We start from the raw sequence: 12356 nt of genomic DNA on the forward strand, positions 1-12356 counted from the left end.
TGAAGCTGTTTTTCTTTCCAGGCCAGCTGATCTCAGATGACATCACTGAGGTCATCAGCAGATACAATAGAGAGTTTTTTACTCCTTACAGTAACCAGTTATCAACCAAATCAGCTGGGGCGCAGTATGATGACAGTTATTTGGGTAAATCTATTTGCTTCTTTGTTGTCTCCTTACAGATGTAATTATGTATTTGTGGTGATTGTATTTGCTGTAGTTACCTAAAAATCAGGTGAACCATGTGCCAGTGCAGGTGCAGATATTTTGTGTCATGTTATGATTCTCTTACAGGTTACTCAGTGGCTGTTGGTGATTTTAATGATGACGGTGAAGATGGTAAGATTTGTATATTTAATAATTTCTATAGGTTAACAGATTATTATAGTTAAAAAGCACTTTGAAAATGATGATTCTAAGAAATATAAAGAGCACCTATTATGGTTTTTCAAATTTTACCTTTCATGTAGTGTTATATAGCTGTTTGTGAATGTAAAAAAATTCTGCAAAGTTTCAAAATATATGCACGACATATGGAGTTATTGACTCCCAAAAGAAAGAACCGATTCTGAACACCTGAAACGAGTCGTTAGTAATTCCAGACTTACTTCCTGTACTAACCTACCTAATTTGGTAACAAAAAACCCACCTCTGGTCTTCATTGGCTGCTCGCGAACAGCTTTGACCCGCCCTCAAACACTACACTAAGCGGTAGACTAATCACAACAGACTGAGACATCTGACCAATCAGAGCAGAGTAGGCTCTCTGAAAGGAGGTGTTTAGAATGAATCCTTTAGAATGGATCACTGAACGGGTCGTTTCTGACACTGGGAAAAAAAGGTAATGCGCAATTTAAATTATGAGCAAATTAAAGTTTTTTTTTTGTCCTTGGATGCATGTAAATCTATTGTATGAGACCTTTAAAACAAAATTAGGCATGTTTAAAAACCATAATAGGTGCTCTATAAAGACCCAATGAAATCGCTTTATGAGTACAGTTTTCTTTCTTGTGCTGACATATTTCCCAATTATACAGGAAGTTTGGGCGGGTCATGTAGAAGGGCTCGCCTCTTTCTTCAAATTAGGCAATTGCCTTTATATCAGCCATGAACTTGGATTTGCTAGTTGGTTGCAGGTGGTATTAGGGGGTGGGACATTCTCATTGTAGAAAGCATTTGATGTATAAATGGCTTCAAGGCTGATAGACATGGACTTAAAGCCACAAAAAACCCATTTTGATTTCTTGAGGCCTTTAAGGTCTTTTAAAATCAACTGAAATGGCCCACAAACACATGCCAGTCAATTCCACAAGTTCTCAGTGCCTTGATACAGCTGACCTGCTCCAAATACCAAGCCCTAGCATTTCTTAATGAAACTGCATTAATGGAATTGCTTAACTCTGGTTGTTCTCTGCAGTGGGATCAAAAAGCTTCACTGCTGAATGAAGGTGTTGTTTCCAATTTATTTCTCATTTGTTCTGCCTCTAGATTACGTCACAGGAGTTCCTAGAGGGGAAAAGGCTCTCGGTTATGTGAGTTCACTTCTATTTTTGGTCATGATAAAAACATATTAAAGTGATCCAATCCTGCTGCAAACAGCTTGCATGAGTCTGGCACTAATTATGTCTTGATAGGTCAACATTTTCAATGGGAAGAACATGGAGTCTATGTATAATTTCACAGGCACACAGGTGAGAACTGATCCCACCTCTTCTTTCGTCAAGTGTTACACTGATCCTCAGGCATCAGGATATGTATCCGTACAAAACAATAAAAGCACAGATGAGTAGGCTTGCCTCTGAGTAGCGTGCAGATCACTTGACATGCCCATGTTATGCCATGTAGTGACCCTTGTGGTCATGGCCCAGTTCTGTTTGACATTTGTTTACAAGCAGAGATTTCATGTCCTAAATCCACTCTCACATCTGGAAACTATTGACTACAGTGTTGCAGACACATAAGTGTGGAGGCAGAGAGAGAAAGAGGAAGAGGAAGGGAGGAAAAGGTGTGGTATTGACAGCCTGGGGTTTTTTGCTGATTGTGTGTTTTCCACTGTACTGATTCATCAATAGTTAATCATGCTGGAGTCGACACAAGCTTTGACAGAGATGAATGAGTCCAGTTTAAAGAACTGAGTCTAAATCTTTGAGGCACCCAAGGGATGTATCCAAACTGACAGCTAGGGATACACGGTATATCTGTGACCATATTGGTGTCAGCCATTATCAGGCTTTCTTATTTTATTACTATCAGCAAAGGTCTAATTTGGTTGAAATTGGAAACCAGGGCTTATTTTTTCCCCCAATTCAAACTGTATACTCTTTTGCTATGGCAGATTACAAAAGTACGAAAAAGTTATCCATAATTTCTGCTGTTCAGAATAATGTTTTGATGCCTGATTTTAATTTAAGGTGAAGTATAATTTATGTACCATTAGTGTCACCAAATGGAATTGGTTGCACAAACAGATAGCCCCACCCCAAACTCGCAGCATTTGATGAGCCAATTAGTATGTTTACATGCACTTTAAAAGTTTGATTTCTGTTGGACTAAAATATTAGGGGGGGTCGGTCTCTGAATGCATGCTTGACTACCGCGTGATTGTGCGCGTTTACATGCACATTCTTGCACCGATTATGCTTAATAAGCCGACAATGTGTGTGGGTATGAAAACGCATTAAACATCTTTCCTTTATTGGTGTAACATCATAAACGGCGTAAGAATAAACCGATTGACATCGGTAATTTTTTGCCCATTACTCTGATTTTGAGTTGTATGCAAGCGCCTTTACCGCCGTTCTTACTGGCTTATCCAATATGCTTCAGTGTTGTGTGCATACCTCTTCTCAGATTTGACATCAAAAGTAGATTATTTCAAATCTTATGTAAATGTGGGTTTCTGTTTTTATGTAATGGCCGGTAATCTTTATATACAGTAGTTCTATATTATAAATGAATACTGTTTTTGTATGTTTTGAAAAAAAGTGTTCATCCTAAGCTCAAGTCTAGTCATGTCTGAAGTCTTTTTCTCTATCCACCTAGATGGCTGCTTACTTTGGTCATTCTGTAGCTGCTGTTGACATCAATAATGATAGGTAAGTAATGCTCTACACTGCACTTTGTTATTTTCTTCACTGAGGAGAGGTTGATAATTGCTACGCAGACCACAGTGTCCTCTTCTATATTGTTTGACATCCTTGTTTCTTAAAGACACACAATGTCTATTCATAGACTAATGGATACTTTAAATGATATTCTTCTTAGCAATCACTTTCTGTTTCTTTGAGGGATGTAAACCTACCTGAAATGTATGCACAGTAACATTTGAGATCTCCCCGCTGGCAGCATTTGAGCAGCGTTGTGCAACAGTGAAGATAATGTTCACTGCATTTCCCCAACAAGTTGCTCTTTGTCTGAACTCATTCGCCATTTTTGTGTTCAGAAAGGGGCCTCTTTTTATCATGATATATAAAAAATTTTTTTATCAGCTTTATCTTTTTCAGTACTTTGTGTTTATTACAATTAGTTTGAAAAGTATTCAACAGTACTCTATTTATTTATTTTTTTCCTCTCTGGTGAAGCTGGTTGACCAAGGAATCCTTGATTATTAAGATGGTTAAACTAGCAACTTCGTGATTAGGGGTGTCATGCACTTTTTTTTTTTTTTTTTTTGATATTTTAGTTGTGGAAAAAGTGTAAAGTCTTGTATAAGGCCTGTTGGTCTTGTGTGTGTGCATGTTTAGCCAGTGGTCACCATGAATTTTCATTGTATGAAAAAGAGTGGCTTTGACATTCCAATAATAACTCTTTTTGTTTTTGACTAGGAAAGTTTAAAGCAAATTATTTGTTGAAGGTGCGCCTCAATTAGACTGACCACATGTAGCTGTAGATGTAAATTTCTGCCAGTGGTTTAGACAAACATTTTTCAATTGTGCAACTCAAAAATAAAAGATGAAGTATAAAATATGAAAATATATAAATAAAAATGACATATTTGATTAATTATCAATAATTGTATATACATGAAAAGTCAAAATCCACTTGACTCAAAAATCTGAGAGGGCACATGCTGATCTTTTTAGTGGGGTAAATCTTATACTTCCCCCCCCACAGGATGATGGATCTGTTGATTGGGGCTCCTCTGTTCATGGACCGTGGCTCAGATGGGAAACTGAGGGAGGTCGGTCAAGTGTATGTCTACCTTGGCAAAGGTGGCTTCACTTTCAACAGTGTCATCAAACTCACTGGCACTGAGATCTATGCTCGATATGGAAGCTCCATCTGCAGTGTAGGAGACCTTAACATGGATGGGTATAATGGTACTATTTTATCTCGTCTCACTCTTTGTATCTATATGCTTTTCTAATAAACATAACAGGAAGTCTGTCCAGTCCTGATCTCTTATGTGCCAGTGATGACTTGTAAAAATATACAGTGCATATGTGGTCATATATGGTCATGGTTTTAAGCTGTTTTCACTGTTGCAGAGTTTCTTGTCCTATCAGGTGGAACAGTAATCTTGACTCATGAGCTGTGACTGTACTATCGTGGCATACAGATGTAACCACAACAGTACTCGTTGTTGCTCTATCACCATGACACAACCAATTCTTTATTAATCCCTCCATTCTTTCTCAGATGTGGCCATTGCTGCACCATATGGAGGGCAGTTCCACCGCGGTCTGGTGTACATCCATAACGGGCGTCCCACAGGGCCAAATCCTATGGCCTCTCAAGTTCTGGAGGGGACGTGGGCATCTGCTTCCATGCCTTCTAGTTTTGGGTACACCATGCATGGAGGCACTGATGTTGATCAGAATGGATACCCTGGTTAGATTGCAACACTCACGTCATCTTTTACACACATTCACACTCTGAATTTGTTGAACTGACTAGATCCTATCCTTGTTTTGCTTTCCTTCTCTAGACCTGATTGTTGGGGTGTTTGGAGCTGACAAAGCTGTTCTGTACAGGTACAGTACACTCTTGATTCTGTCACACATGCATTTGATAGACTTTATGATCAGGGCCAGATAAGCTATTAAAATGTGCTCTCATTTTATTCAGCAGCATTTACTTTGTTTTATGTGCGAGTAGTGAAGGCAATTACAGCCTGTATTTAAAAAAAAAAAAAAAACATGGTGGAACTTTCCATATACACTTAGAAGACCACCAGGCATTGATTGACACCCGTACTACACATATAAGTAAAGGGACATGTACATATAGATAAATGCCGGCAGGGTGATCAGGATCTTGTATTACACTTATTACACAGCTACTTACCAAGTAAATACATAGACATGGAAATATTGATTTAAGTAATTGTTTTATTATGTGAGAAGAAAGAGTCCATGGAATGATACAACAGATGAAATTAGCACAGTTTATAGGAAATCGGTTTCCAGGGATAATGCTCAATTACAATATACAGTTTAGTTGTCTTCATACAAAAATATTTGACTACAGAATGCTGCAGTTGCCTAATTAAAATAAAGTATTCCGGAACGCAATTTAACCCTTTAAGCTAGGATGGGCCCGTGAGGAAAAAAAATAATCATCAAAATATTGATAACTACAGTCTTGACCAACACAAAATAGGTATTTTTTGAAAGCTTTGAAGCTCTACTTTCCAGTGAATGCAGACATTATGACCAAAACTGAACAAGTGTTTTAAAATTTGCAGACAAATCAGAAATGTTCCATTTGGATATTTTATAAATATAATTTGCACTGTACATACACACAAACTGATCAAATAGCCATGTGTCATATGTTGTTGGAAAGCTCTCAAAGAGTGCAATACAACCAGCCTATTTATTTATTTTTTTTTACTCACAGACAAATATATAGTGAGTAATGGCTGAGTATATGTCTTTGACAATTCTGTTGGTGTTGCTTATATGCCATGTTTTCATTTATAACTTCAAGATAATTATATAATTATTATATAATTATAATAATTAGATAATCCACACTAAGCACAATGTTATATATGGCCACGAGGAGATGGTGCCATGTGAATGGCAGACTCGATGCAGACTTATTGAGTCAAAAGGTACTCATTCTGTGAAATCTCATTACTAAAATCATGTCTCCATGCTACCTTTAGTCATTGTTGTGTTTGCATGTGTAATTAGTTCTTATGTACAATTATTATGTTTTATTTGTTTGGAGAGGCTTTTGGACACATGGAGACGTTTTTGGATACGAGGATAAATATTTTTTGTAATGCTATAACTTTTGATTGCTTTGTCATATCAACACAAACATTTCCTCAGATGCAGTTGACATGACTGAGAAAAAAAGAAGAAGCAGTTTTTCGGAGCCACCTTATTTACAACCAGAGATATATAATGTCAAATATGAAAAAAAGTACATTTTTGGCTAATGATATTTCAGCAGTTTCTTAGGCTGAGAGTCTCAATGTATCATAATCTACAGTATATCATTAATGTTTTTTTTTTAAATTTATCTTTACAATTATGCCAAACACTTGAATCTCTTGTTTTTTTTTATCAAGTTATAAGCCTTTAATTTTGGGTGTGCCATTGAAATAGAAAATCTTTAAAAACACCTTCAGAGCTTAAAGGGTTAATCGAGATGACATTATTGGAATTAGTGCAGCGTAAGTTACAATGATAAAACATGGTAGGACTCCCTTCCCAATTCACCCAGCCCATTTGTGACAACTAAGCTACAAATATGGGTCATCCAGAATGCATTAATGTATTGATCAACATCCCTTCGTATTCTGCAGTTTGACCCGCCTTGATGAATAACATTGTAAACTAAGGAAATCTGTTTTTAACAAATGCAATTTACATTCAGAAGTCTTATTTATAATTATACAGTATATAATTCATAATTATAAGAGCCAGAAAGACAATGGAAAATGGTAATGTAAAACTAAATTACAGTGTTTTACATTTTAGCTCAGAGAATACCAGGGAAAAAGTAAAATGCTACCAAAGTAGACCACTGAATATGTCCCCGTTAAAATTCCAGAAGCCACTCAAGATTTCACTGTCCTGTCAGTGAGGAAATTGTCTGCACCTCATCACATAAAAAAATGGCAGCATGGTAATACATGCCCATTTGTGTGTTCACCTAGGGCTCGTCCGGTCATCAGTGTGAACACCACACTGGATATTAGCCCACAGATCCTGAACCCTGAGGACAAGAGCTGCACCCTGCCTGGAACAACCACCACAGTGTCCTGGTGAGTTTATGTTCTTTCACCACACTGCTCTCCAAACATCATTAAAATGACACTTTGTCAAACCTTGTTTGAGGGGCATTCTTGTAACTTTGTGCTCGTGTCAAAACCAGACAGTTAGAAAAAGGCTCTTTTGTTTAGAAGCAGCTTTTGATATATGTTAGTTTGATTTCTTAAAAGTAAAAAATTTCTGCGGCATTAACATTACCAAATGGACTGTTTTCAAAAAAGTTTCCCAAACACTCCCCCTTTCTGCAAATTGGTCGGACAAAAACATAATCCCACCCGAAACTCGCTCCATTGCTTGATTTTTTTGAAAGCGACACAGTGTTTACACTTTTCTGGGAAATCAACCAAATGGCATACTTCTAGTTTGTCTCTGCACATTATGCATAGGAGGAAGTCTTTTAACATTTACCATTTAACTTCAACTTTAATTTGAAAATATAAAATACATTTGATTGTCATCATCAGTAATATCTTTGTGATATTTTTTGTGACTTCATGCATTGAGAATATCATGGAAAGTACTATGCATTTACACAATTCTTCCTAATGTAATCTCTTAGCTTCACTGTGAAATACTGTGTGAAGGCAAGTGGCAAGGGAGCCCCATCCTCTCTTCGTAAGTACTAGTCTTTATATTTGCAAATTATTAAAATAAATGAAATTTGGTTCAATAGATCCTATTATTGCAAGTAGCAGTAGCACATGGCGGTTGTAAATGGAGTCCTGCTGTTTGGAGTACTGCTTCGGGGAAAAGCAGAGCTCAATGTGTCAGCCCTCAGTGTGTTTTGAGCCGGAAGTACAGCACAGAGCCATTAAAAGCCCAGCGTCCGGCGCTCACAAAGTCTTCATAGGGGTCTCACAGTCTGGGGTGTAATGGCTACCAGATCCACAACCCACCATTCACAGACTGTGATGCCAATTCATTATTTTTCTCTGTGCTTTGAAGTTCCTCTATGCTCTGCTTGGGCTAATTGCTACTGTTTCGCAAAGCTTATGGTGTAGATGTGTTCACGGTACTTGTCTTAACAGATTTGATGCTCACAGTTGCAAAACACAAAATTAGTGTGTATTTTGTCTTTGAGAAAAGAGGTAGTATGGTAGTTATATAATTGTTAAGGTGTCATATCATGCATTTTTTTTACCCATAAGGTCCCACTTATAATTTTAATGATGGTTTTTACTGCAAAATTTTAAATCATTTAGTGTCAAGACCATTTACACTCTATCTGACCTTTAGAAGTCTTGAAGATACAGCAGCAAAAACAAAGCCTTTTCAATTCTATGTAAACAGAACTTTGGGTTTGTGCTGCGGGTTTGCTGTCGGGTCAAATATAGTTTGTTCTGCCCCATCCTTCAGGAACATCCTCTTTCCAAAAGCAGCATTACATTGTAACAGGTTCACAAAACAGTCAGTGTTGAAATGTGTTACATAAACCATTAAGTTCAGACTGAATTGATCAGTCTGACCTTAATGGTTAATGAGAGGGATGCACCAAAATATTGACCACCGAAAAGTTTAGGCCGGAAATGGCTTAAAATGGTATTTTCGGTTTTTGGTCAAAAGAGAGCCAGAAAAAAAGGCAGAAAATGTTGGCCGAAAAGTTTAACAGAAATCGTTACTTTAAAATCTGGTAACAGAAACACTCACATGGAGAAAAAGCATTGTTTATGTTGAATGACATTATTTGGGACACGGATGTTTTCAGGCATTATTTAGTTATTTTATGTAACAAATGCAAAAGTCTAAGCTTTCAAATAATACCTGATATGTCTGACTTATGTATCCGGGGACTTTAACGGTTTAAGCGTAAACTTACTTTGCAAAATAGCGCCCTCTGCGCCCACCACCAGTGATCGCTCTCTTGGTCATCAGCACATTAATAAAGATTGTTTTCCACTGTGTTATGGCCATTACTGTCAAGCTCCAATATGACATTAAAGAAACATAAAAGCATCATGTAGTCCATGAATTATATTCAAATCCTCTCGAAGCCATACAATTAAGGCTGTCAAATTAAAATTTGAAATTCTAATATTCGTCGAATTTAAGATAAAAATGCACAGATATTCTGTAAAAAAATTTTTAGTTTATTTTCATAGTACATTGAACATTTAATTATTATTTATTTAAAGATAAATTAATTTGAATTTTTTTAATGATATGACACCTTTATATTCAATAGTGTAATTTAGTGGTATTCAGACATGGATTTATGTATCCATGGAGTTAAAGATCTACACCGATGAGCTAAAACACTATGACCACCTGCCTAATATGCTGTTGGTCCTCCGCGTGCTGCCAAAACAGCGCTGACCCACTGAGGCATGAACTCATGAAGGTGTCCTGTGGCATCTGGCACCAAGATATTAACAGCAGATCCTTCAAGTCCTGTGAGTTGCGAGGTGGAGCCGCCATGGATCGGATTTGTTGGTCCAGCACATCCCACAGATGCTCAATCGGATTGAGATCTGAGGAATTTGGAGGCCAGGGCAACACCTTGAACTCTTCATCATGTTCCTCATACCATTCACGAACAATGTGTGCAGTGTGGTAAGGCGCATTATCCTGCTGAAAGAGGCCACTGCCATCAGGGAATACCACTGCCATGAAAGGGGTGTAGCTGATCTGCAATGATGTTTAGGTAGGTCAAATTGATGTCCACCATTGCCCAGAACATCACACTCCCTCGATTGGCTTGTCGTCTTCCAACAGTGCATCCTGGTGCCATCACTTCCCCAGGTAAACGGCACACACATACATGGCCATCCATGTGATGTTAAAGAAAACGGGACTCATCTGACCAGGCAACCTTCTTCCACTGTCAGAACTGGACCTTGGAGCACTCGCGTGCCCATTGTAGGCACTTTCGATGGTGGACAGGGATCATTATGGGCACTCTGACTGGTCTGCGGCTATGCAGCCCCATACGCAGCAGGGTGCGATGCACTGTGTGTTGTGACACATTCCTCCCGTAACCATCATTAAAATTTTCTGTGAAAATTTCTGTGAAAATCCACAGTAGAACTTCTGTCGCCTCAGACCAGACGAGATAGCCTTCATTGCCCTCGCGCAGTGATGAGCCTTGGGCGCCCAACACCCTGTTGCCGGTTTGTGGTTTGTTCCTCCCACCACTGTAGGTAGGTACTCACCACTGCTGACCGGGAGCACCCCACAAGCCTTACCGTTTCAGAGATGCTCTGAACGAGTCGTATGGCCATAACATTTTGGCCCTCGTCAAAGCCGCTCAGGTCTTTACTCCTGCCCATTTCTCCTGCATTCAGCACGTTGACCATGAGAACTGATTGTTTGCTTACCATCTAATCTACCCAGACATAATGTTTTGGCTCATCAGTGTATATGCTAGTAGCTGAAAGGCTGTGGGTTCAAACTTAACTCCAGGTTACTCTAGGTAGACTGAACCTGTATTAAGTGTGCTGTAAGACACCTCATATTACCTTGTAGGCACCACTAGAATGAAGCACACACAGTAGAGTTAAAGACAGCTGAGATTCAGAGGCATCACAGCTCTTAAATGGTTCAGGGTTGACCGCTTGTGTTTTAAACAGTTTAATTTGCAGATTGTTTCTCTGGCATGTTTCCTTTTAATTGGCTCTTTGTTTTAAAGGAGCTCTTTTTATGTAAAGAATGTAAATAACTCTCTCATTTGCTGTCTCTTGTTGTGCTTTTATGATTATTTGTGCTGTCTCTAATTCCATTACAATTCAAATGAAAAACTGACCTGGAAAACCCTATCCTAGAATTCCAGGTGGATCTGACACTGGACCGCCTCAAACACAAGGGAGCCATCAAACGAGTGCTGTTCCTCCACAACAAGTTGTCTCATTATTCAAAGAACATGTCTGTCTCTTACGGCCAGGGACAAACCTGTGAGGAGCTTAAGGCCTATTTAATAGTAAGTAAATCCATTTACATGTATGCATTTGTCAGATGCTTTGATTCAAAGCGACTTCTAAGGTACGCATTTTCTCAGTGCGTGTTTTCCCTGGGAATTGAACCCATGACAGTGGCATTGCTAACACCATGCTCCACCAATTGACTGGAACACACATAATTCACTTCTGCTGGTCACTCAGTGTTGCTCTATGAAATGATGCTGCTGTATTTACATTTAGTGTTGTTCTGCTGTATTTGGCAAGCTAAAGAATTGCTGATGCCTTTATGTCATAAAATATGTGTTTGCGCTGTGGTTAAAGCTGTATGGTGGCGGATAGCCCAGATCTTTGGCACTGGAACATGCTGCTATTTTGTTTTAAAATAAGAACAATGCATTACAGACCTAAAGAAGGGTTTAACCTGGAAAGCCAAAGCTCTCTTTTCTGGACATAAAAGAGCATGTTGCAGAGAGTGTTAAGCCCCACTGAAATTCTCCAGCCTTGAGCTCACTGATATAGAGGCCTTGTTTTTATGTCGTTCTCTCTCTCTCTCTCTCTCTCTCTCTCTCTCTCTCTCTCTCTCTCTCTCTCTCTCTTTACAGGATGACTCAGAATTCAGGGATAAGATCACACCCATCGCAGTCTTTATGGAGTACAGCTTGGATTACAAAACAGCAGCAGATAAGACCGGCCTGTTGCCCATCCTTGACCAATCCACCCCTACAAATATCACTAAGCAGGTACAAATCTTTCCCATGCTAGATCTTAGGACACCTGTACACCTACTTATTCATGCGATTATCTAATCAGCCAATCATGCGGCAGCAGTGCAATGCATAGAATTATGCAGATACGGGTCAGGAGCTTCAGTTAATGTTCACATCAACCATCAGAATGGGGAAAAAATTGATCTTTGTGCATCGACCTGCATGATTGTTGGTGCCAGACGGGCTGGTTTGAGTTTTTCTGTAACTGCTGATCTCCTGAGAATTTCACGCACAACAATCTGTAGTTTACTCAGAATGGTGCCAAAAACAAAAAACATCCAGTGAGCGGCAGTTCTGCGGATGGAAATGCCTTGTTGATTAGAGAGGTCAACGGAGAATGTCCAGACTGGTTTGGACCATAGTGTTCCTAATAAAGTGCTCACTGAGTGTATATGAACACACATGGGTGGGGCTCTTATGAGGGGAGTTCTTATACTCCAGAAAGATCTCTGGATTGAGTGGAATGGATG

The 12356-nt window shown here is 38.8% G+C and overlaps 1 protein-coding gene across 2 annotated transcripts in view; it reads left to right on the top strand.

The window, feature by feature from the left end:
- LOC127447179 (integrin alpha-V-like) overlaps positions 1-12356 on the top strand; it is a 30575-nt gene that overhangs the window by 10099 nt on the left and 8120 nt on the right. The window contains exons 7-19 of one of the 2 annotated variants that reach the window (XM_051708817.1): positions 22-144; positions 292-336; positions 1486-1529; positions 1632-1688; positions 1943-2002; positions 3040-3092; positions 4111-4316; positions 4636-4827; positions 4925-4970; positions 7112-7219; positions 7786-7841; positions 10985-11139; positions 11722-11859. In XM_051708817.1, the coding sequence (XP_051564777.1) occupies positions 22-144; positions 292-336; positions 1486-1529; positions 1632-1688; positions 1943-2002; positions 3040-3092; positions 4111-4316; positions 4636-4827; positions 4925-4970; positions 7112-7219; positions 7786-7841; positions 10985-11139; positions 11722-11859 (1283 nt within the window). The remainder of the gene's footprint in view (positions 1-21; positions 145-291; positions 337-1485; positions 1530-1631; positions 1689-1942; positions 2003-3039; positions 3093-4110; positions 4317-4635; positions 4828-4924; positions 4971-7111; positions 7220-7785; positions 7842-10984; positions 11140-11721; positions 11860-12356) is intronic. The other variant, XM_051708818.1, reaches the window with a different exon arrangement.

This window comes from Myxocyprinus asiaticus, chromosome 10 (genome assembly GCF_019703515.2).
Source record: "Myxocyprinus asiaticus isolate MX2 ecotype Aquarium Trade chromosome 10, UBuf_Myxa_2, whole genome shotgun sequence".
NCBI classification, from domain to species: Eukaryota; Metazoa; Chordata; class Actinopteri; order Cypriniformes; family Catostomidae; genus Myxocyprinus; species Myxocyprinus asiaticus.